This window comes from Podarcis muralis, chromosome 7 (genome assembly GCF_964188315.1).
Source record: "Podarcis muralis chromosome 7, rPodMur119.hap1.1, whole genome shotgun sequence".
Taxonomy (NCBI): Eukaryota; Metazoa; Chordata; class Lepidosauria; order Squamata; family Lacertidae; genus Podarcis; species Podarcis muralis.
In genome coordinates this window covers 67,758,303-67,782,522 of record NC_135661.1, presented here as the reverse complement: position 1 = coordinate 67,782,522, position 24,220 = coordinate 67,758,303, and the positions used below count along the sequence as shown (strand labels likewise).

The following is a 24,220-nucleotide window of genomic DNA, read 5'->3' as shown; positions in this document are numbered from 1 at the left end:
ACCTGTGGCTGGAGGTTCCCTAACTCCCTTCCAATAGCTATCCCCACACAAGAGCCACTGTGTGGTGAAGAGGTCAGAGTGGTAACCCTAGAATCTGGGAGAGCCCGGGTTCAAATCCACACTCAGTCATATGAAACCCCCTGGGAGTCTTTGGGTCCGTCCCTATCTCTCAGTCTCTCCTCCCTCAGAAGGCTGAAAGGGAGAGGGCGGGAAAGTGTCTACGCCACCTCCAGCTCTTTGGGGAAATGGAGGGAAGTAAGTGTAATACAGTGGTACCTCGGGTTAAGAACTTAGTTCGTTCCGGAGCTCCATTCTTAACCTCGAACTGCCCACTTTAGCTAATGAGGCCTCCTGCTGCTGCCTCGCCGCCAGAGCATGATTTCTGTTCTCATCCTGAAGCAAAGTTCTTAACCTGAGGTACTATTTCTGGGTTAGCGGAGTCTGTAAACTGAAGCGTATGTAACCCGAGGTACCACTGTAATAACGAAATGAAATAAAATCATTTTGCCTCTCTCGGCTTGCCCGGCTAATATCTTGCCACTCTGTTGAAGGTGGTTTCGGATGGGGCCTGTGGTTAGCAGGGAGGCTGGGCCCCCAGGTCCCTTTCCTGTCTTTCCTTCACCTCTCAGAACTCATTTTCCATGTTCCCTGGCCAGCTCCTCTTTCTCCATTCTCTTTCATCCAGTTGTCTTGTAGGTATTTGTTTCCAAACACACTGCTTTCCCTTCCTTTGGACCACATTAGCAAGGCTGAGAGGGGGTTCTTGCTGTCTGGGCAGCCCAGGATCTCCATGTACACGGCCTAGGCTTCTACCTTGGGACGTCACTTCGGTGCTGCTAATCCAGCAGTTTGACTTCACCCCCAGAGGCGCACTCCATTGTGTCTCAAGACAGATGGGAAGCCAACAGCAACGTGTTTCATTCCTTTCCGCATCCTAACTCGTACTGTTTTCTTTTTGTTGCCTGTGTGGTCCTCAGACCTTCCTGTGGTGGTCATAACCACTTTCCCCCCTAGTGGTTATGGGTTGCTGCTTGTGTCAGGTCTGGTTTTGTAAATTGCACTTTGATGTGGTAGAATAAAAACAGAAAACCCTAAACCCACAAGGTGATTTGACCAGGTTTCATATGTGTCTAATTTGTGGTTTGAATGTGCCCTCTAGTGGTTACAGTTGGTATTTTCTGTGCCAGAGAAAATCCTATAGCAGGGATCAGCAACCTTTTTCAGCCATGGGCCGGTCCACCATCCCTCAGACCATGTGGTGGGCCGGACTATATTTTGGAACGAATTCCTATGCCCCACAAATAACCCAGAGATGCATTTTAAATAAAAGCACACATTCTACTCATGTAAAAATACACTGATTCCCAGACTGTCCACAGGCCGGATTGAGAAGGCGATTAGGCCACATCCGGCCCCCAGGATTTAGGTTGCCTACCCCTGTCCTATGTTGTCTTTGTCCATGGAGCTCAACATCAAAAAAACCAAGATCATGGCCACTGGTCCCATCACCTCCTGGCAAATAGAAGGGGAAGAAATGGAGGCAGTGAAAGATTTTATTTTCTTGGGCTCCATGATCACTGCAGATGGTGACAGCAGTCACAAAATTAAAAGACGCCTGCTCCTTGGGAGAAAGGCGATGGCAAATCTAGACAACATCTTAAAAAGTAGAGACATCACCTTACTAACAAAGGTCTGTATAGTTAAAGCCATGGTTTTCCCAGTAGTGATGTATGGAAGTGAGAGCTGGACCATAAAGAAGGCTGATCGCCGAAGAATTGATGCTTTTGAATTATGGTGCTGGAGGAGACTCTTGAGAGTCCCATGGACTGCAAGAAGATCAAACGCATCCATTCTTAAGGAAATCAGCCCTGAGTGCTCACTGGAAGGACAGATTGTGAAGTTGAGGCTCCAATACTTTGGCCACCTCATGAGAAGAGAAGACTCTCTGGAAATGACCCTGATGTTGGGAAAGATGGAGGGCACAAGGAGAAGGGGACGACAGAGGATGAGATGGTTGGATAGTGTTCTTGAAGCTACAAACATGAGCCTGACCAAACTGTGGGAGGCGGTGGAAGACAGGAGTGCCTGGCGTGCTCTGGTCCATGGGGTCACGAAGAGTCGGACACGACTAAACGACTAAACAACAACAACAACAACAACCCCATTCTACTCCTATGTGGTACATTGTAGGTACAGAAGAATCTTGCCCATTCCACTTCCATAGTTTTCCAGTCTGAAGCTCAGGGAGCTCGGGGTGAATAGAGGCCATAGGGAAGAGTCTGCTCGCTACCCCGCTACCATTTCCCTTTCCTTTTTTGCAGATAAATCGGCCTCCCGTCAAGTTAAATCTGTTGACCTGCCAAGTGAGGCCTCATCCAGAGGATAAAAAGTCCTTTGACCTTGTGACACGTAAGTGAATTTAAACCTTTGTACTTCATGCACCCTGCAGGTGGGATTGAGCGGGCGAGACCGAAGGCGGGTCCGACGGTCAAGAAGGCAGTTTCTGCACAATGCTGTAGAGGAAAGCGAGGGTCAAAGGGGGGTTGTCAACGTTGGAAGATAGCTCATCTAAGGGAAGGGAAGCTCTGATCCTAAACCTCCACTGGCTTGCAGGATCTCTTTGGGAGAAGAAATCTGGAGTGGAGTCCCTAGGATGGTTGGGTGGCACCTTGTAGGCCTCCTTCCAGCAGCTCCTGCAGCCAAGCTGGTACCAAACTTATTGCTCTGCTTTCCTTTGGGCCACATGAGCTAGGCTGAGGGGGGGATCTTGTCACCTGGGCAGCCCAGGAACTCCATACACACTGCCCAGGTTTATGCCCTGGGGAGGTCACTGGTGCTGCTAACATAGTGGCTTGAATTCACCCTTGAAGGCGCACTCCATTCTCTCTCTCTCGAGGCAGACGGATGCCCCAAACCAACAACAACGGGTGGGATTCAACTATGTTGCATGCATGGAATGAGGGCATGGTAGCATGGTTAACATCAGTTTATTGGCATTTACCTAACTCTTACAACTCATTTACCTACGGGTGGTAGTATCAAGAGTATTGATAACATCAAGCAGTTTTTCTGAAGCAAAACACTTGCTGCTCTGCAGGTTGATTTGAACTTTGCCCCAGAGGTCAGCTGCAAATCAGTTTCATCTGAAACTCTGAAAAACAAACATTTAAATATGTTCATTTTTTAAATAGTGACTTGCGGGGGGTTGTAACTTTTTTTAAAAAAATATACAGTTTATACTAAACCTGCAAACATTTTCCATTCTTGTAATTCATATAGATATCATTGCCCACTCCACAATATACAACGATGCATAATAAATAAGAAAATGCAAACAGTTGAACTGTATCTTGGAAATCTGTTGTTTCAAAATATCACAAACCCCTTTAATTTCCCCTGATCCAAGCAGCATTGTCCTACAGCTACTGCTGTCCCACAACTTCTCTTCCATAAATCCAGAGATTCTTTATGCAATTGATATAGATCTCCTATTCGGATTGTCGAAGTGTAGGGAATCTCCATATTTAGGGAGGAGAAATTAGGGGCTGCAGTAGTTGGAGGAGGATTTGCAGTCTGCATTAAGCTGCAGTATGAACTGGCCCTGATATTCAGGCAGCTGCCAAAGAGTCTAACGCTACCATTTGGGAACATGCTGCTGCATTGAGGGGACAGTTCTTTGCAGCTGGGACTGCAAGATTCCTGGACTGAGCAGCTGGATGGCCACTGAGTTCCATTCCCATTTTAAAAGACCACGAACTTTGGTTGTTGTTGTTGTTGTTATGATGCTACAAGCTGAGGGAAGTTTCATGCTGCTTCTTTACTCTTTCACCCATCCAAGTTTCCTCTCCTTACAGATAACAGGACTTACCACTTCCAAGCAGAGGATGAGCACGAATGTATTGTGTAAGTCCCTTGCTGCTTGTTCTCTCTGCCTTAGGCCTCCTGCCCCTCTGATTGGGGAAAACTGCTTGTAGCATTAGTGAGGGGAACAAGCATTTGGTAAGGGGGAAATAAATATGTTCTTACTTCTGTTCCTGCTGTTACATCCCTGGTTTGTTTTGGGTTTTTCTCTCCCAAAGGGCCCATTGCTCAGTGGTAGAGAATCTGCCCTGCGTGCAAAAAGATACCATGTTCAACCCCTGTCATTTCCAGATCCTGGTCTGAAATCCTGGAGAGCCGCTGCCTGTCAGTTTCCCCCAAAGTATCCTGGGAATGATAGTTCGTTGAGGGTACCCAGAGCTGTTAGGAGACCCCTGTTCCCCGCACGGAGCTACAGTTTCCAGAGTGGTTTAACAGTCCGTCCCTCTACCCAAGAAACACTGGGAATTGTAGCTCTCTGATGGGAGCAGTGGTCTCCTAACAGCTCCCAGCACCCTTAACACGCTACGGTTCTTGGGAATCATTTTGGGAAGGCTGTGAAAGTGGCAGGACCACTGCTTTAAATATATAGTGCGGGTGGGATGTCAGTGTGGACAATATTGAGATAGGTGACCCCAGTGATCTGCTATTTCGAATGCCAAGTAACTTCTCATCTTTAGGTAATAGTATCATAAGATCTGGAGGGCAATATCCTGATATTTATAAATAAAGCAAATCTGTTTTGAAACATTACTACCTCCCAACACCGACAATTTTCTCCATGAATGAAACAACCCAAATTTTATGTTTTGTGTGTCTGTGTTAAATTCGTATTCACCTGTATTGTTTTTTTTAAAAAAATTCTTGAATGTTACTGAAGTATGTGCTCTTGTTTAAAGAAATGAAAGTATTTATTTAAATATAAAAAAGCCTTTCTTTAGTGACTGCAGTCACGAAAGGCATTTGTCCTGGCCTGTGAATTAAATGGGTTCCTGATGGGTGTTCTTTCCCACGAACCAGGTGGGTGTCGGTGCTCCAGAACAGCAAGGACGAAGCACTCAGCAACGCTTTCAAGGGGGACCCAGGGGGGTGCATGTCTTCGGCCGGCAGCATGGCAGATGGGGGGCTGCAAGAGCTCACCAAACTCATCATTGGCGAGGTGAAGAACATGCCAGGCAACAGGCAATGCTGTGACTGCGGAGCCCCAGGTAGGTGCAGCAGGGATGGGTGCTGCAACACAGCATGAAAGGATGTGGATGCCATTGCCTTGTCCAGCACACCTGCATTTTCAGACCATGAAGTCGTAATTTTCTGGAAGGAAGATTTTAGAAAATCTCCAGAGATTGCTGCTTTTGTGTATGTGGTAGCCCCTGGCTAGAGGATGTCATGCACGCTACATGGTATACTGTAAACTGTGAAATAAAAAGGTAAAGGTAAAGGACCCCTGTCAGTTAAGTCCAGTTGTGGACGACTCTGGGGTTGCGGCGCTCATCTCGCTTTACTGGCTGAGGGAGCCGATGTTTGTCCTCAGACAGTTTTTCCAGGTCATGTGGCCAGCATGACTAAGCTGCTTCTGGCGAAACCAAAGCAGTGCTCGGAAACGCCGTTTACCTTCCCGCCGGAGCGGTACCTATTTATCTACTTGCACTAAATACCTAGGCAAAAATATTTAGAGAAATCTTTAGCAGTGATATGGATATTACTACATATCTGGTGTTTGGTACAGACATATCTGTAACATTTAATGCCACTAAATTCGCAGGGAAGGCTGCTCAGCTTTAGACAAGGACATGTGTCCATCCTCGAACCTAAGATTTTGTTTTTTATGTACAGGGGTTGACCGTTCTGCACACGTCCAATTGACATGTGGGTCCTTTTGGACCCAGAAGAGGGTGGTGGTGGGCTTATGAGCACTCCACATGCAGGAGCCAGGAATGGACCGCCTATACAAAATGGTTGCCACTTGTATGTTTTTATTTACTGTGTGGGTCAAGCTTTTATTTTTGTTAAGAAGTTCAGTTCTTAAGTTGTTTGGCTACAACTGTATTTGGTTGCCTTAATAAAGGATTTGATTTGATGCAACCTCTTACAAAATCCAAGGCCCAAGTCTCAATAAGCCTTCTGATCCAATGGGAATATTTCCATTATTATTATTATTAGTTTTTCCTTTATTACTCACAAGTATATCTTTACATCTTACTTTATCTTACAATTATATATATTCTTGTTTCTAGAGTGTGTTCGTACTTATTATTGTCATAGATCGACAAGTATTACTGTACACAAAAAAGATGCAATTTTAAAATCATAATATTCCTCATAAATGAATGACTTCTCTTCCATTTTGTACTAATAAACGTATTGCCTATATTTGTCCAATGGGACTACGTATTTCTATGTCAGCCCAATTGAAATGGATGAGGGCTGTGCCAGGGAGTCTCTTAGCCATTGCCTTCACTTCCATGGGCCTTCCAACAGCTCGTACCCACTGTCCTTTTGTAACCTGCTTACATGTCAAGGTGGGGAAGGAATGAGTCTTGGCGGGGAGAAAACGCCTTTTTCATGTAGCATCTCTGTACTTGGCTTCTCTCTCAGATCCCACGTGGCTCTCCACCAACCTTGGCATTCTGACATGCATCGAGTGTTCAGGGATCCACCGTGAGTTGGGGGTGCACTACTCCCGAATCCAGTCTTTGACCCTGGATGTGCTCAGCACTTCTGAACTGCTGGTAAGCACAAAGGCTGTGCGTTGGAAACAGAGGGCGCCTTTCCCCACTTCTGTTTTGCCTCCTTACTTCTCTCTTTTGTAGCCACACTGTCAAAGTTGCTTCCTCCATGGTGGCATCAAGTTCTTTGGCATCCTGAACTCACCTGCACAACAGTGGGAAGCTAAATCTGGTGTAAAACCAGGTATTTTTGTGCCTACAAATGGATTTTAAATCTAGCAGGAACCGGCTAAGTGCCCTTGGAGTTGCTTTAGATGAGGGGTAGGGGATCTCTGGCCCTCCAGGTGTTGCTGGACTCCCAACTCCCATCATCCCCAGCCAGCATGGCCCAGTGGTCAAGGGTGATGGGAGTTGTAGTCCCAACAACATCTGGAGGGCCATAGTTTCCCCAGTCTTGCTGCTTTAGATCTCTTCTTGCATGACAGTAGCTGCTGTGTCCCTAAGAGCGACACATTGTCTGTAAAGTGACGCTGCTGGGAAAGGCAGAAGCTTGATAGCCCAAAATAGGAATAGGCAACCTGTGGCCCACCTAAAGCTGCTGGACTCCAGCTCCCATCAGCCCCAGCCAGAATAGTCAATAGTCAGGGGTGATGGGAATTGTAGTCCAACGTATGTTCCCCACCCTGGCCCTAAAATAAAGAAGGAAAGGCTCCTTGTGGAGAATTAATCAGGGACCCCCTTTCCTTTTTATACTCTATGCCTTTTCATACCTTCAGGGTGGTTGTGAGGACTTAAAGTATATATTGGGTTAAAATGCCGTCATTTTCTTTTAGCGTAGTTTAGATTTTCAAGGATAAGAGAAAGTAATCAAAATGCATAAACATATTATAGCAATGTAGCCAGAGCAAATCATCCCATCACTGGTGCTGCCCAAATGTCTGAGGCAACAAATACAGAAAGTTAAGCAGCAAAGAGTTTCCTAAATCCTCTTATCCCTGTCCTCCTCTAACGGCTCCCTAAACAAAATTGATTTCACTTGCTGTCCGGAGTAGAGAAGGGCGAGGGGAGGTTTTTTTGCCTTGGATTGCCATACCAACTAGTCAAATGACACGTATGGGAAGCTCTTCTACCTACAGTATTATTATTGTCACATGGCATCCTTAGGCAACACCCACTGCTGATGCCTGCCCTGGGCCTCCTTTTCATTTTCTCCCCCCCTGGCCAGACAGTTGGGTCTAGCCTACGTTCCCATTTCCCACAATGCCCTGTTTCCCTGGGGCATTGTGGGGAGTGTTTTTAATGGTGCGCTCTCATCGCTTCTCAGAGCACCACTGATCCTCCCAAACCATTGTCAGGAAGCCTGGGAAGGCCTCTTAAAACAGAAGAGGGGGCCCGGCAGGGAGAGATTTTGCCCAGGACCTCCCCCCCCACCTACCCACCCAAAGCCTGTATGTCTTCATGGAAATACATAACACCAGTTCCTTTCCTTGTTCTTACAGCTGGCAGTCAGCATTGGCAATGCCAAGTTTAATGAAGTCATGGAGGCCACTTTGCCAGTCCCCGTTAGCCCGAAACCCTCCTCAAGCAGCGATATGTGAGTAGAAACTGAAATGGGCAGGAGTGCATTGGTTGTTAACCAGAAGGTTGGCGCTTCGAGCCCACCCTGGGACAGCTGTGGGCAGGGTCTCCTGCACTGCAGTGGGTTGGACGACAGGTGCTGTGTTTGAGACCTCTCCATCTTCCCTCCACACAGGAATGCCCGGAAGGAATTCATCATGGCCAAGTACATGGAGCGCAAGTACGTTCACAAAGTGGCCAGGGATGAGCCTTGCCGCCTCTGGGAAGCAATCCGGAGCAGGGATCTCCTGGCTCTGCTTCAGGCCTTTGCAGAGGGCCACGACCTGTCCAAACCTCTAGCCAGCCCCGAAGGCCAGGTGAGCAGAATAAAACTGAGTGTGTGCGCAGGGGAAACACTGGAACGAGGTGTGAACCATCACTTAGCTAGCTGGAAGCATTTCGGCATCACAAGACCCCATAAATAATGGCCTGCCACATTGTGGTGGCTGGTTTCCCCAGCCACTCCGGCTGGCTTACAGCATATATAGTAAAGGTAAAGGTAAAGGTACCCCTGCCCGTACGGGCCAGTCTTGCCAGACTCTAGGGTTGTGCGCTCATCTCACTCTATAGGCCGGGGGCCAGCGCTGTCCGGAGACACTTCCGGGTCACGTGGCCAGCGTGACAAAGCTGCATCTGGCGAGCCAGTGCAGCACACGGAAACACCGTTTACCTTCCTGCTGGTAAGCGGTCCCTATTTATCTACTTGCACCCGGGAGTGCTTTCGAACTGCTAGGTTGGCAGGCGCTGCGACCGAGCAACGGGAGCGCACCCCGCCGTGGGGATTCGAACCGCTGACCTTTCGATTGGCAAGCCCTAGGCGCTGAGGCTTTTACCCACAGTGCCACCCGCGTCCCTACAGCATATATAAAACATACTAAAACATCAAACATTAAAAACTTCCCGATATAGGAGTGGTTGGTAGAGGCAGGGACCCCAAACAGTAGAGCCAACACCCAGGCAGCTTACACAGGATTTCCTTTGACTTGTGGTTGATTGGTTTTTGTCCTTCCCCCACCTCATCTGACTTGATCTATCAGAGCAGAGCTCTAGCCCAGAAAGGTTTGCAAAGTATTGCCTCTTTGCCCTTCTCATAGGAACCAGGTGAGCGGGCTTTGCATCTGGCTGTGCGCTATGCCAACAAGACCTCCCTCCCCCTGGTTGACTTCATTATTCAGAACGGGTAAGGCTCAGCGTGGAGAACTCTCCACTACCTATAGACAAGGAGGTACGCAGGAAGGCAGAATTCTGCACAATTAGGTTGTGCAATTAGGTTCAGTTGGATGTGATATCACTCTGCCTAATAGTGGGCACAGCTGGTGGGTGCTGATAGAAATGGGGCCACTGAGAAATCAGGGTCACTTTTAAAGCACGTGGCTTCCCCCAAAGAATCCTGGGAAGTGTAGTTCATAAAGGGTGCCAGGAATTGTAACCTTGTGCCAGGGAACTGCAGTTCCAGGAGCCATGTGCTTTTAATGTATGGTGCAGATGTGACCAAGGAGGAGTTATCAAGCTTGCTTAAGGGAATCTTGAGTTTTCCAAAGGTACAAAATCTTTAGACACAAAAACTTAAGGAGATCCCTGCCCTCCCAAATAGCCTGTTAAGAACTGAGCATGCTCAGTGGGCACAGAATGTGAGAAATGTTAGAAAGAAATATAAAACTAGAGGCGTGGGGATAGAGAAATGGAGTGTCCTGTTTGGAAGGAATGGCTGGCAAGAACCCTGAACTTAGAGGAACATAGAAAGCAGCCTTAAAGGTAAAGGTACCCCTGCCCGTACAGGCCAGTCGTGTCCGACTCTAAGGTTGCGCGCCCATCTCGCTTAAGAGGCCGGGGGCCAGCACTGTCTGGAGACACTTCCGGGTCACGTGGCCAGCGTGACGAAGCTGCTCTGGCGAGCCAGCACCAGCGCAGCACATGGAAACGCCGTTTACCTTCCCGCTTATAAAGTGGTACCTATTTATCTACTTGCACTTAAGAGTGCTTTCGAACTGCTAGGTGGGCAGGAGCTGGGACCGAACGACGGGAGCTCACCCCGCCGCAGGGATTCGAACCGCCGACCATACGATTGGCAAGTCCTAGGCGCTGAGGTTTTACCCACAGCGCCACCCGCGTCCCACAGAAAGCAGCCTTACCCGAGTCAAATCATTAGTTCTTCTAGCTCAGTATTGTCCACACTGACTGGCCATGGTTCTTCAGGGTCTAAGGCTAAGGTCCTGCCCAGTTTTACATGGAGATGAGGCAGATTGAACCTGCGTCCTTCTGCATGCAGCCTCTGAGCTATGGTCTCTCTACTCTCATTAAGTTTAGTGTATTATTGTTGATGCAGATCTCATTAGCAAAACGTATAGGTGGAATTCAACTAAAATTTTGCATTAGTGCAAGGGGATTTTCCCCTCCGCTCCTCCCCACCCCCCATCCTGTGCACACACTATGCCACCCCAAAATCTGCTCTGGAGGGTGGAAGGAACCCCTAGAACAGATTTAGGGAGAGACTGTTCTGTTGCACAAGGAGAGTTTCTGGTGCTGATGGAATTATCTGCTTAGTGCTGCGTTGCACACAACTCCAAGACTCTGAATTTCTGGCTAATTCAGACTTCTTTTCTAAAATAAGGACAGAAAGGGGGTGACTGAAAAGCCTGGAGAGAGGAGATGGGCATGAGGAAGATTAAGGAGATCTCCCCTACAGCCATGAGAACTGACAAACTAGGCTTTGTGTTTTCAGTTTCTTTTTTTAAAAAAGCTGGATTTTGCCCTTTGTTGTCTTGTCTGTGTTCAGGGGAAATGTGGACCGGCCCACTCCAGATGGGAGCACAGCCCTGCATTACGGGGCCCAGTATAATCAGCCCAACTGCATCAAGCTCCTGCTGAAGGGGAAAGCCTCTACAAATGCAGGTAGGATACGGCCCCCAGGTGACTTCCTCTAAGATGTGCAAATACATAAGCACACTTCTCTCCAGGCATGCACAAAATGAGCCTTGGTTTGGTTATTTCACACACTTTATACAGTGGTGCCTTGCAAGACGAAAAGAATCCGTTCCGCGATTCTCTTCGTCTTGCGGTTTTTTCGTCTTGCGAAGCAAGCCCATTAGCGGCTTAGCGGATTAGCGCTATTAGCGGGCTTAGCGGATCAGCTGTTAAGTGGCTTAGCGGCTTAGCGGATCAGCTGATTAGCGGCTTGGGAAAAAGGGGGGGGGGAGGAAAAAAAACCCTGAAGGAACTCGCAAGACATTTTCGTCTTGCGAAGCAAGCCCATAGGAAATTCATTTTGCGAAGCACCTCCAAAACGGAAAACCCTTTCATCTAGCGGGTTTTCCGTCTTGCGAGGCATTCGTCTTGCGCGGCACCACTGTACACTGCTTGATTGCAAAAAAACATCAAAGCGGTTTGCAAAATAATAATAATAATTAGACCATAAAATTCTTGGTAAAAGCAGTTAAAAACAACAGTTTAAAGTGTCCAGGAAGAAAATTAAATTGACGATAAACTAAAATCAGGTTAAAACACACATCGGCATTCTGGATAAGCTCGCCTAAACAAAAATGTTTTTAGCAGGCGCCGAAAAGAGTACTTGATAAGTGAAGGCGCCCGGCTGATGTCACTAGGCAGGGAGTTCCAAAGTTTAGGTGCCGCCACACTGAACGGTATTATGTGGCACCTGTAACAGGAGCAGTTCTGCAGATTGAAGCGGATATATATGGGGTAAGGAGATCTCGGAGGCAAAGTTATGAAGGGCTTTCTATACCGATAGCAGCAACGCCTTGAACTCAGCCCTGCAGCAAATCAGCAGCCGGTGCAGATCTGTGAGCGAGGTGTTATATGCTGAAGCATTCTGCACTAACTGCAGCTTCTGGCTCAATTCAAGGGAAGCCCACATACGTCAACAGCTCTATGCCCTCTTTCAAGTGGGGGTAATATATTGAAATGCCCCCTTCCCCCCTCCACACCTTCTACAGCCTTGCTTTGTTTTTCTCTCTCTGTTCAGTAAATGCAGCTGGTGAAACACCTCTGGATGTGGCGAGGAGGTACAAGCATGCCGAGTGTGAAGACTTGGTAGGTTGGGGGTGAAGCTAGGGGTCAATTTCTCCAGACGCCAGAGCTCAATTTCTCATTCAGCCATGAAGCTAGCTAGGTGATTTTTGCAGCAGGCACTATTTGCTGCCCTAACCTACCCCGTGGGGTTGCTGTGGGGGTTAAATAGGAAGGAAAGAATATGATATGTCATCTTGAGCTCCTTGAAGGAAAGGTGGGCATTATCACTGCCCACGGCCACATTCCAGACAGGCAAAGGCATTTGAGGAGGGTGTGGCAAAGGACTGGTGAGGGGTGTGGCTTGCGGAGGGTCCTTGAGGTCCAGGCAGAGGACACCCTGCAAACAGTGCTTGTTAGCGAGCTGGAATTGACTGGCTATGGCTACAGTCCTAAGAACATTTACATGCATGCATACTTAATTTAATCTGTCTGCCACCTTTCCCTAGTTCAAACGATGCTCAAGGTGGGGTGCAACATGGGAAAAAAATACATAATCACAACGTAACAGGAATGGACACAATAAATTTAAACATCAAAAAATATGCAACCAAATTGAGCAATTTCCATTATAAGATTATAAAATTAAGATATTAAAAAAATCAATAACAGCAACAACCCCCCCCCCAACAATACCCCTGCCCAAGAGTCCGTTCAGCAGCCTCAGCTTTTGTAGCTGGAGTCAGTCAAGGTTCCACCTTCCCAGGCCAGGTGGAAAAGGCCTGTAGGGAGCATGTCTTCTGGGACTCACAGCCAAGACGGTTTCTGGCCTCCACATTTCCTTGGTTGTTGAATCCATTGAGCTTGGTGGGACTTACTTCTGAGTAGATATGGTTTGCACTGTTAGGAGCAGCCCCATCATTGCATTTGGAAGGATTGCAGTGCATGATTTCTTGGGGGGGGGGAGGGTAAGCCCCATTGTGTCCCCAAGCGTGCTAGGTTTTGCAGCACTACAGCACTTGCAGGAACCAGAAGGGTCTTTCTCATTGGTAAACTGACGATGGAGTCTCTGTGTCCTCTTTGTTTACAGCTGGAGCAAGCCCAGGCAGGGAAATTGGCTTCCCAGATACACTTGGACTACGACTGGGAAACCCCTCAGGAGTTTTCTTACGACAGTGAAGATGAGCTGGATGAGAAGGTGCTGTGTGTTAGGAGCTCTGACTGTGTTTGTCCTATTTCAGAAGTGGGGAGCCCAGCTCCCATCAGCCCCAGTCAACATGGCCAGTGGTTAGGGATCATGGAACTTGTAGTCAGTCCTATGCAGTGTAAATCCTCTGAAGGTATTTCTTTGCAGACCAAAGAATTGAAGCTGCTGTAAGGATGTCTTGCCCTTTGGTTGCCCTGGTAAATGACGTCCTGTGGTTGGGAAACCAGAGGGCACATGGTTATGAAATTTGTTCCCACAAGATGCTGTGAGGGTTTTAAAATATGGTCAGGCATTCATGGAGGGCAGGCTAAGTTCTACCTCCATTGTCTAAGATGGAATGTTTCTGGATACCAGTTGTTGGGAATCACAAGTTTGGAGTGTCGCTGTTGCACTCATGTCCGACTTTTGGGCTTCCCATAGACATCTGGTTGGGCACTGCGAGAACAGGATGCTGGACCTAATGGGCCTCTGGTCTGATCCAGGAGGACTGTTCTTGGGTTCTGAGGGCTGGATCTACATGGCCAGCCTGGGGTTATACAAGGAAGGAGCTGGTAAAAGCCTTTAACAGATTCATAAACATTGCATCCACAGTCACAGCTTGACTGTAACTTCATTGCAAGGTCCTCCACCTGTCTAGACTGGCCTGTTTCTCTCACCACATTACTTTCTCTCCAGCCACACAACCTCATGGTTTGAGGTAGTCTGTCTCCGATACCAGCTGAGAAGTATCAATGGAAGAGCTCTGTTGCCTTCATATCCTCCTTGTAGGTTATCAGGAGGCATCATGTTGGCCACTGTGAAAAGTGAAGTAGATGGGTCTTTAGCCAGGGCTCTTCTGGTTCACTCCTTTGGTCTTCGCTCTTGCTCTTCAGATGTGCACCGATTTCGACACCATTTGCTGCCTCAAATTGGAATGTGCTTTTGAGCCATGGAGAGGCCCTTAAGGCTCAGAGGAAGGGTTAGTTTCAGGAACTGGTCCTGAGTGCAGTGAAAGAAGGGAATGAGCCTCTAGTACAGTCTTCTTCTGATGTCATGCGCCCCAGATGTTTTGAGACAACAGCTAGTATGGCTCAGTGGTGAGAGATGAGGGAAGTTGTAATCCAACGAAGTCTGGGAGGCACTAGGCTGGGGAAAAGTGAGCTAAGAGGTATAGGGATATTGAAACAGAGCTTTGCTGCTTTCTCCGATAGGTGAGCCCACTGCAGCGGTCTTTTGGGTCTTCATCGTCTCCGACCACAGGCCAGCCTGCCCTCTTCCCTCCAAACAGGTGGAGTTGCACAGGTATAGACATCAGCAACAAGACCTATGAGACCATCCTGGTCCCCTCACGGCCTGGCCTGCGAAGCTCAAAGAGTGAGGAGACCCCACCACCGCTGCCAGTCAAAAATCCCACCAGAGGGAATTCCAAGACAAAACCAGGGCAGAGTGCGTTGGGTAAGTAGAGCCAAACAGAGACAAGGCTAACCACATGCTTTGCACAAATGTGTGCATCACAGCCCCAGTAGAAAAAGAGCAAGTCTGTTGCAACTGGAAAATGAAGTGTGTATACACACAGAGAGACACATATTATACAATATCTAAATTCACAATGTGCGTAAAACCCATGTATTATATTTATATTATACATACTGTATGTGTGTGTCTATGCATTATATCTTAGATTATAGCCAAGACTTCTACATGGACATTTTCTTGGGGCACATTGGCTGGAGAGTTGAATAAAATGGAACCCATCTTGTGATTAAATAATTTCCCCTCACAAAAATATTTATTATGTTAAGTTTATGTGTACAGACATTCTGATTCTTACATTTTGATGTTTGCATATCTAGCAGATGTTCTTGCCTTCAGTTTTGCAGTCAGTAATGCCCTCCCTGTAATCGCCAAACTCCTAAGCAGCTGCCTATGTGCTCCGAGTAGAAAGATCTTAACATCCATTGGGAGCTTGTATCCAGTATCTCCATTAAGCACTAAAATCATTGCCTGATACCTTCTATTTAGTGCTCACTCCTTCCCGGTATGAAAAAAGTGTCCAGGATATACCCAACTAGGTTTTACTCCTAATAGACCCATTAAAACTAAAGGGCCTAAGTTAGTCATGTCCATTAGCATTAGCTACATCCATACTATACATTTAAGATACATGGCTTTCCCTGAAGGATCTTGAGAACTGCAGTTACGGGTGCTAGGTATAGTTCTGTGGATATAGATGACTCTGAGTATGGCTAACATTGACTACAACCCTCCATCCTTCTGTTTACTTAGCCAATGTAATTCTGAGATCTCTGTTTCTGCTTCAGTAAGTAATCCATTCCCCATTTCTTTCTAGACCCCTCAGAGTCCTTGCCTCAGTCGCCAGATGTCCCTGAGGGGCGGCACTCGTCCACTTCCAGCGTTCCTGGAATGCCAGATGGGGGCACGTCCCGGCAGCCACCGAGCTTCCGCAATTCTGTGGAAGTCAAAGGCACAGCCTACTGGGAAACCTGCTCCGAAAAGGAAAGTGGATCCCTGCGCAGAAGATCGGACCCCAGTCAGGCGACAGTGCTACAGCCTTCTCCTGGGACCTCTCCAGAACAAGGACAAGCCAACCCAGTCAAGTTCAGGTGAGACCAGGAGGTGTCAGTTGTGGAAAGGCCTGAAAGCCAAGCACCTTGTAGGTTAGCAGCGGCTTCAAGGGTCTAGTCCAAGGTATGGTTACCATAAATGGCCAGGGGAAAACTGATTTTGGCACCATCTGCACTATACTTTTAAAACGGTATCGTACCACTTTAAGCAGTCATGGCTTCCCCCCAAAGAATCCTGGGAAATGTAGTTTGTTAAGGTTGCTGAGAGTTGTTAGGAGACCCCCTCTTCCTCTCCCAGAGCTGCATTTCCAAGAGTTCTGCAGAGAGAGGGATCAATTTTTAAAGCACCCTGGCTTCCCAGCATTCTTTGGAGGAAACCATAGCTGTTCAAAGTGGTATGATGATGCTTTAAACGCATAGTGCAGATGGAGCCTTTGCTCCCTTCTGTCCCGCCTCAGCCAAACTAATGTTATTTTTAGTTCTGAACTGAGTGCAGACCACCAGGCATGTATTGCTACCCTTGCTCTAGGGCTAGGCTGGAAAACCTCGGGCCTGGGGTTCAGGACTCACACTGGGCCACAGCCCATACCAGCCTTGATCTGCACCTCCCTTGAGTGCTTTTGCCTGGCTGGAATGTGCCTTGCTTGCCTGGTGGGGAGATGCGTTTCTGGCTGGAGTGTACAAGGATTAGAGTCACATCTGTGGCTCCACCCGCTTTTGCCTGTGGCGCTGCCCTTTCCTGGCATGCAGGAGGTTCCTTGGCTACCCTTTGTTTACATGCACTTTCTCTTCCCTCTACAGCTCTGAGAGCACCCGATCCTATCGGCGGATCAGTAGTGGCTCGGTGGGCAAGTTGCCTGGCACCCCACTTTCCCCTCAGAGCTCTGGTTGCCCAGAAGAACTGCCTTCCTGCAAGTCTCCGATGCTGGCCCAGACGCCTCCCCCCGTGCCGATGCCAAGAAGGTTTGCCCCGGTGAGTTCTGTGAGATGGTGATGCTGTGGTTCAAACAAGTTTTCCACGTGGTTTGGGATTTCCTCTTGAACACAACATCGGTGAGCACTGTCAGCATTCGGTATCTGGGGCCAATAGTCAGTGTGCATCCATTTCAGTAATCGAGTCATTGAGAAGTAAGTTCAGATGATAAAGGCTGTTGTGGAAAGAGGTTGTGGTTGCCCCTAGAGGCTTCAGGCGAAGAGCATGTATGGCTGGTAGGAAAGAATGATGGACCTCTTGTGAGCTTCAAAGGCAGGATGAGGCGTAGAACTTTCCTATGGGGATATGTGCAGGCTATAGCACAGGGAAAGGCAGGACTGAATCAGCTGAGAGCCCAGAAACTTTTGGCTTCTCTTCCTCCTTGAGCTGTTTCCGTTCCAGCTGCTTGTTGGAAGAAATCTGTAACTAAGGCCTAATACCTGAGTTTGCTTTTTCCCTCTTCCCTCCCAACCCCTTTTCCTTTTGAGTTGTGTCTTAATTGCAAGCCTTTAGGACAAGAACTCTCTTATTACAGATATTGAAAAGCCTCTGCAGGAGGCTTTCCTTTCCTCTTTTTCTTTTGGCTGAAGAGTAGGCAACATGTGCTTTAGTAAATAAATAATAAATTTATTTACTAAATAAATAAGTAAATAGACTTGAGTATTTACTCAAGTCTAATGTGTTATTGAATCTAATGCGCACCTTAATTTTCAGAACCTTGAAACCAATAAAAGTATTTGCTGGCGAAAGTAAATGTGCCATCGAATCTAATGCACACCTTGATTTTTGCAGTGTAATTTGGCCAAAGAGGTGAGCATTAGATTCGAGTAAATAAGGTAAAGGGGTGCCCAGCAGAGATTGCTAAGAATCCTAAGGCTAAGTGTGAAATTCAAACAGCTTAACCCCCCCCCCCAAAAAAATCCACAATAAATATGCATATCAGGGATGATGTAGTCTTACAACATCTGGGAGGGGGAGGTGTCACAGGTTCTCCACTGCTGGCTTGCAGAATGGGTGACAAGGCTTTCGGCAGGGTTGGGTAACCTGTGGCTAGGGGTGGGTGACTCTGCACCCTTTCATCAATGAGGTGCCTGTTTGCAATTCTGTTTAGGCTTCACAGAACCACGGAAGGGCTGTGGCTCAGTTGTAAAAGGGAAAGAGGGTTGTGTAGAACTGACGACTACCGTTTTTCATTTTTGCAGGCTAAGGGACGGCCGAAGAGAGTCATGGCCTTGGTTGACTGCAAGGGGGACAAGGCTCGGGAGCTGACTTTCTCCAAGGGTGAAGTGATTGTGGTGACACGGGAAGAGGATGATCAAAGTTGGGTGAGTGTTGCTGCTTCCTCCATGGGACAAAGCGGGGGAACACTGTTCCTTCTAGCTTGGGAAGGAATGAAGGAAGGCAGGAGGATGGTACTATCAAAGGCATGTTTTTTCCAACACGGGTGTGTATGTGCAATGGACCTTCTGCACCGCTATAATCATTTCCTTGCACAATTGCGCTCTTTCCCTTCTTTACGAGTGATGTGTTGAGGCTCCTTACGTCATACCTCTCCCCTTCCCTCCCACTAGTGAAATCCATCTTTATAAGTGTGCCCGGTATTCCAGAAACGCTGTTCCTGACATTTCCCCACAGCAGACATCAGAAACTTCTTGTGCTCATCATACTCAGCAGTGGATACTCTGGTCGCTCTACTCAAATTTTGTCTGGGAAGTACTGATGGTTGCTACGGACATGTTGGTTAAGCAGAGATTAGGAGGCTGTCTTGGTCACCACTGCTATTTCTGCCAATCGAAAGAGCGAGCCTCGTTGCAGGCATATCCCATCAATTCTACAGAAGGAAAAGAGCGCAGTCACACTCAAAAACAATGAAATGATTGCGGTCATGCGGAAGGTCCGTTGCAGATTTGCACCTAAGAATGTTTTTTTTTTGGGGGGGGGGGATAATAAGGCAGATGCTATGAAAAGTACATTTGCAAGAGCCTCTCTTTCGTCTGCCTTCCCCCACCTCTTTTGATCCTGTCTTCGTCTTGTTTCTTTCCCCACACAGATCGGTTTCATTGAAGGCGATGGCACAAGAACGGGAGTTTTCCCCTCCAGCTTTGTCCACCCGTTGCAAGACTGATGGGACCATTTTGTTCACGTTCCAGCTGCAGAGAGGAGTCTGCCTGAGCTGCTTTGCAGACCTAAGGCGGACTCGCCCCATCTCCTTTGAGCCTGCTCTTCTCCATAGGATGCCATCTGCGCAATCACTTCCTTGATCATATCCTTGGGAAGAAGCCACTGGCTTTGGCTTGGCTACTGTTTTCATTGCTGTTGTTAAGCAGGACCAGGAGAAAGACCGGGAGCTCTGCCGATGTTGCTTGGTTGACTTTTTCTGGCTTCTTTTTGCAGCCTCACGCAACTGAGGTATCTTCTCGTTGGCTGTGGAGGCTCCATCTCCAAGTCATCTCTGCCTCCGTTTGATTTTCTCGCTCGAGACCAAATGTACACGTGGGTGGGATGCAGACTCCTAGTGCAGTGTTTGGTTCCGTAGCAATCTCGGCTTCTGTTACGACAGTCAGGAGGGATGAGCCCTGCTTCCAAGAGAAATCTGAAAACATGCAGCAAATGCATATATGCTGGAGACTTGGAAAACCAAGCCCAGGCCTTTGGCAGGGCTTCAGAGCTGCTGCACATCCTGCTCCAGCCCCATGAGGATTCATTTGACCAGTAGAGGTCAAATATCCTACCCTCATGGATCCGTTTTTGCATCTCTTCATCCAGTGCAGAGTATCTTCATATCTGCTGTGTGCAGACGATTCTGGGAGCCTTGGTTGGTCCCAGCTGGCCTAGTCAGTTGAGAGTGCCCTTTAGGGGAAGGGCTGCAGCTCAGTGGTAGAGCACCTGCTTTTCATTCATAAAGTCCCAGGTTCGATTCCTGATGGCATCTCCAGGAGGGGATGAAGAAGGCCCCTGCCCAAAGCCCTGGAGCGCTGCTGCCAATCAGTGTCGACCGTGCTGAGCAAGATGGGCCAGTGGTCTGACTTTGCATAAAGCAGGGTCCTGTGTGGCTATATCTGTTAGGCACCAGGTGTGCGCTGCTGGAGAAGTTGGATAATGGTGTGCAAACTCCAGGGCTTGCCTCCACTATTCACCTTTCAGGGACTGCGTTCTGCCAGGACAGCCACAGCTTTTCCACATCTCATGGAAGTCACTGCCCTCCAAATGAAGAAGATTGATGAAGGGCAGAACTCATGTCTGATAAAGCAAAGCTTTTCAAAGTGTTGGGCACTAGTGGGGGCATCTGTAGCTCTCCTTCAGGCTGCAAAATGTCTTGGGGCCCATATTGACCAGCCTGTCTGCCATTATCACTAACAGAATTACAGAATCATAGACTGTTTTAAGTCAGAAGGGAGCTTAGAGGTCCAACCTCCTGCACACTGCAGGAATCTTGCAGCTGCAGCATCCCTGGCAGAAGCTGGTTGCACCTCTGCTCAAATACCTTCAGCAAAGGAAAGACCACCACCTCATGAGGCCGTCTGTTCCTCTGTCGAACAGTTCTAGCAATTAGGACATGTCTCCTATTAGCCAAAATCTGTTTCCTTGTGACTTCCACTCTTTGGCTCTACTCTTGGAGCAACAGAGAACAAATTGATTTTCTACATTATGGAGCTCCTGATAACTTCCTGTGGAATCTGTGAGTTCTGTAGAGTAATGTTTTGAAACCACTGCTGCTTGCACTTTGGAAGCTTTTCAGGCTGAATCCAAACTTCTTGTTGTTTGGATTTGGGCACCAGCCACCACTGGGAAGGCAGGGAGGCCAACAGTAGGAGGACCTAGAGCCAAGGGCAGATGCAGACAAGTAATTCTAGTTTTCTCCCTGTCCTGTTCCCTGCTGAGTGGTACAGGGGCTATGGAGGAGGCTGGGAGCCGGGACTGGTTGTCGTTAAGAAGACAGGCCAGTGTGGGCTGGCTGAGAGCAGACTGAGGTTGGTAGGGCAGTACGCCATAAGATCCAGCCCAATATTTTTAGAACTGCTCAGCCAGTTTGGAAAGTGCCCTTGTCCTGTTTTTGATCCTCTCCTGCCAAGCTATGAGAAAACCAATTCTGCAAGTCTGCAGAATGGTTAAATTTTGAACAAAAAGGAAAGCAGCTGTGGGAGTTGCCAAATTGGCAGTTCTCCCCGACAATGAAATCCCTCCCCAAATCCCACAATTAGGTTTGCAACTGTTTTTAAAATGTTACTTTAAAAAAAAATGAATAAATGTGAATGTACCACTCCAGACGTTTTAAGAGGTGGATGGCCCATCAGAAAGATGAGTAGATGTCTGAACCCGTGGGGTTGTCTTGCTGATAGGTATATCTGCTGTGGAAATAGCAAATCCACTTTGGCTCTCATGGGTGAAGAACTCACTGTGACTGCCCTTTTAAATACCATGTCCGTCCTCACCTTCAAATGCTCCAGTCTGGTTTGACCAGTTTTAAAGAGAAGCAATATCATTATACATGCTCTGGCCCTTTCCCCAGGGTGTGAAAAGTTCAGGGCAATCTTTAAACAGCTGGTTCTTTTCCGCAGTGAGCACCCTGCAGATTTCTTTGCAAAGGATGCATGAATAATGTGGACGCATCAGGCAGCGAAAGCTTTGCTGGTTCCAAAACGGAATCAAACCAGGCCCCAGATGTAAGATGATTTAAACAAGCAAAGTTGTTTTAAGCTGCTTTTTCAGCACCAAGAACAACCAGAGCTGAATTTATTATTTTTGCTCAGCTACCAGCTGTAGATGAGTAGCTTGGTAGGGAGAACATCTGCTTTGCATGCAGAAGGAGGTCTCCGTCCCTGGCATCTCCAGGTACAGATGGGAAAGATTCCCTGCCTTAAACCCTGGAGAGCTGCTACCAGATAATAAACGATCCATCTAGCTTGGTTTTTATCTGGCTCAGTGCAAGGCAGGCTTTTATGTTCCTTTTAAGTAACGCCTAGTACATTGGGCAGAAAGTCTACCAGCAGAGTAAGTATTGTTCTCTCAGCCAACCCCAGCATACATTCTCCAGGAAGAAGGGATGTGGGGTCAAGGGGCATTATGCAGTTTGCTGTGTTCATGTCTTTCTGCTTCGTTGTCTTGTGCCCGACAGTCCTGTGGAACTCACTGACACAGAATATGTTAAGGACTAATAGGTCAACTAAGGCCTGTTTCAGTTTGTGGGGTTCCTGACCAAATACATGAATGGAATAACCATTGAGGTGATTGGATGGGACAAACAGGAAACTCCCATTTTCATTCTCAAACCTGGATTTATGTGTGTCTTCTGTGCACAGAATCTGGTTTCTGGCACAAAGTATGCCTACCTAATTATCACAGATCTTCCTCTACTTCTTTAAAAGATAGGATTCTAATTGTCTCAAAGACAAAAAAAGAGGGTGATATAAGGGGGCTGCAACAAAACGTTGCAGTACAAAGTGCTTGTTCATGATTCTAGCCACTGGCATAGCAATCCAAGTCATTCCTCGCTGCCCAGCAGCCCTTTAAGATCACTCTGTAAATATGTAATTATTGTGTAGTACAGGGGTTGCCAACCTTTGGGTCAGTGGGCTACATTTAGAACTTTTTGTAAAAAGTGCCTTAGGTCACAAAATGGCTGCCGTGAGGGGCATGGCATAATAGCTTTGCTGTACTAGGGAGAGGCTGAGCCAGTGGAAACAGGAAGAGCAAACAGTATCTCTCACATGGTTGATTTTTTGAGGCAATGTGGCACCCTTTTGTGGGTGCCATGGAAGGTACTGGGTACACTGGCACCTATAAGGTGTCATGTTAGAGGCTCCTGGTATAGAAGTTTACATGTTAGCTAATACTTTGAAGCTGTCTGAAATTGAGTTCAGCACTGGGAGCAGGGGGGCAGGACTGTGTTTCATTCCCCCCCCCCCCGTTTCCCAAACTAATGAAAGCAGGGCCAGTCCCATCGTTGGGCAGAGTGGGGTGATGGCCTCTGGCAACAGACCCTGGAGGCAGCCCTCTCCAGCCATTCCTCCTGAGTGTGCACCACAGGCCTGTCATATACCTCTAAACTAGATTGCTTCCCTCAGATTGTCTTCCCAGGCACCTATCTTGGTTTTGTTGCAGAAATTTTCAACCCGGTTACCCCCTCCAAAATTTGTTTGCACTGAATTTAAAAGTACGACACAGGTATTTGGATCTGTGATTGTTTTCTTGGACCAACATAACCCTCGTCGGGTATGGGGCTGATACCACAAGTCTGCTGCTCTCTGAAACACTGCATTTTTATATATTAAAAAAAGGCAAGAAGTTGTTGGGAGATAAGTTGAATATGCCATCTGAAAATGTACTGTCTTTTGTTCCTATCTTTTTTGTTGTTGTTTCTAATAAAAGTTCTGATTGATGATTTTTTCTTTTCTTTTTACTAGTAGTACTTTGGTGTGATTCGTGCCCTAGTTGGCTTCCTGTCACCATAGTTTTATTTATTTCAAATATTTGCATATCAACTCATTACACAAGGATCTGGAGTGAAATACAAACAAACCACAGCCATCCTCCTAGTCCTCATGGGCAGTCGCAAAGGAGCAGTAGGTAAGAGAGGAGGAGGGAGGGAGGGAGTTGGATGAGGACCTGGCAGTAAGCCTCCAAGCTGCTTAAGGTTAAAAGTTCCTGGAAAGTGGAGAACTTTTGGCCCTCCAGATGTTGCTGTACTACAGCTCCCATCATCCCTGGCCATTCATTGGGCACGCTTGCTGGAGCTGATGGGAACTGCAGTGCAGCAACATATCCCACATCTGATGTAGGACAATAAAAAAAGATATTCACCTAGTGTCAAAAGGACAATGGAGAAAGTTTTCCTGGGCAGTGCATGTTTCCCCAGCTGGGGTTGGGGTTCATTTGATTTACTACTCTCTCATCAACATAAGGTCCCAAAGCAGCTCCTAGCAATTCAGAAATACAGCATTAAAGATTGTTTAAAACAAATGACAGTCACAGGAATTGGGAAGACACTGACAAATGGGAGGAATTCAGTGTCACACTATGATGATTGCTCCCTCAGTGCAAAGTATTATAGCGTGCCAGATGGAACAATCTGCCCCACTTGGAAGAACCCCTATACAAATACTGAAATGGTTATGTATGAATGCAATTAATATGCAATTAATATACCATCTTTTGACCAAACTGTGGGAGACAGTGCAAGACAGAAGTGCCTGGCGTGCTCTGGTCCATGGGGTCACGAAGAGTTGGACACGACTAAACAACAACAACAATATACCATCTGCCCCACAATATACAGCTCTGGCAATTCTCCCGGGATGATTTTGGGCTGGGGTGGGGGGAAGAATTGAGGGGAAAGTCTCATTGCACTGGCTCCTGCTAGTGCAAGTGT

General features: G+C 47.4%; 1 protein-coding gene across 2 annotated transcripts in view; it reads left to right on the top strand.

The window, feature by feature from the left end:
• The window catches only part of ASAP3 (ArfGAP with SH3 domain, ankyrin repeat and PH domain 3), a 72,806-nt gene extending 49,573 nt beyond the window's left edge, over window positions 1-23,233 (top strand). For both annotated transcript variants that reach the window (XM_028738661.2, XM_077932004.1), the window contains exons 12-26: window positions 2,322-2,409; window positions 3,855-3,903; window positions 4,879-5,066; window positions 6,454-6,587; window positions 8,024-8,118; window positions 8,278-8,458; window positions 9,236-9,321; window positions 10,918-11,033; window positions 12,124-12,191; window positions 13,198-13,305; window positions 14,505-14,748; window positions 15,644-15,917; window positions 16,680-16,851; window positions 18,054-18,176; window positions 18,902-23,233. In XM_028738661.2, the coding sequence (XP_028594494.2) occupies window positions 2,322-2,409; window positions 3,855-3,903; window positions 4,879-5,066; window positions 6,454-6,587; window positions 8,024-8,118; window positions 8,278-8,458; window positions 9,236-9,321; window positions 10,918-11,033; window positions 12,124-12,191; window positions 13,198-13,305; window positions 14,505-14,748; window positions 15,644-15,917; window positions 16,680-16,851; window positions 18,054-18,176; window positions 18,902-18,976 (2,001 nt within the window). In that variant the 3' untranslated portion in view covers window positions 18,977-23,233. The remainder of the gene's footprint in view (window positions 1-2,321; window positions 2,410-3,854; window positions 3,904-4,878; window positions 5,067-6,453; window positions 6,588-8,023; window positions 8,119-8,277; window positions 8,459-9,235; window positions 9,322-10,917; window positions 11,034-12,123; window positions 12,192-13,197; window positions 13,306-14,504; window positions 14,749-15,643; window positions 15,918-16,679; window positions 16,852-18,053; window positions 18,177-18,901) is intronic.
• Window positions 23,234-24,220: the final 987 nt, after the last annotated feature.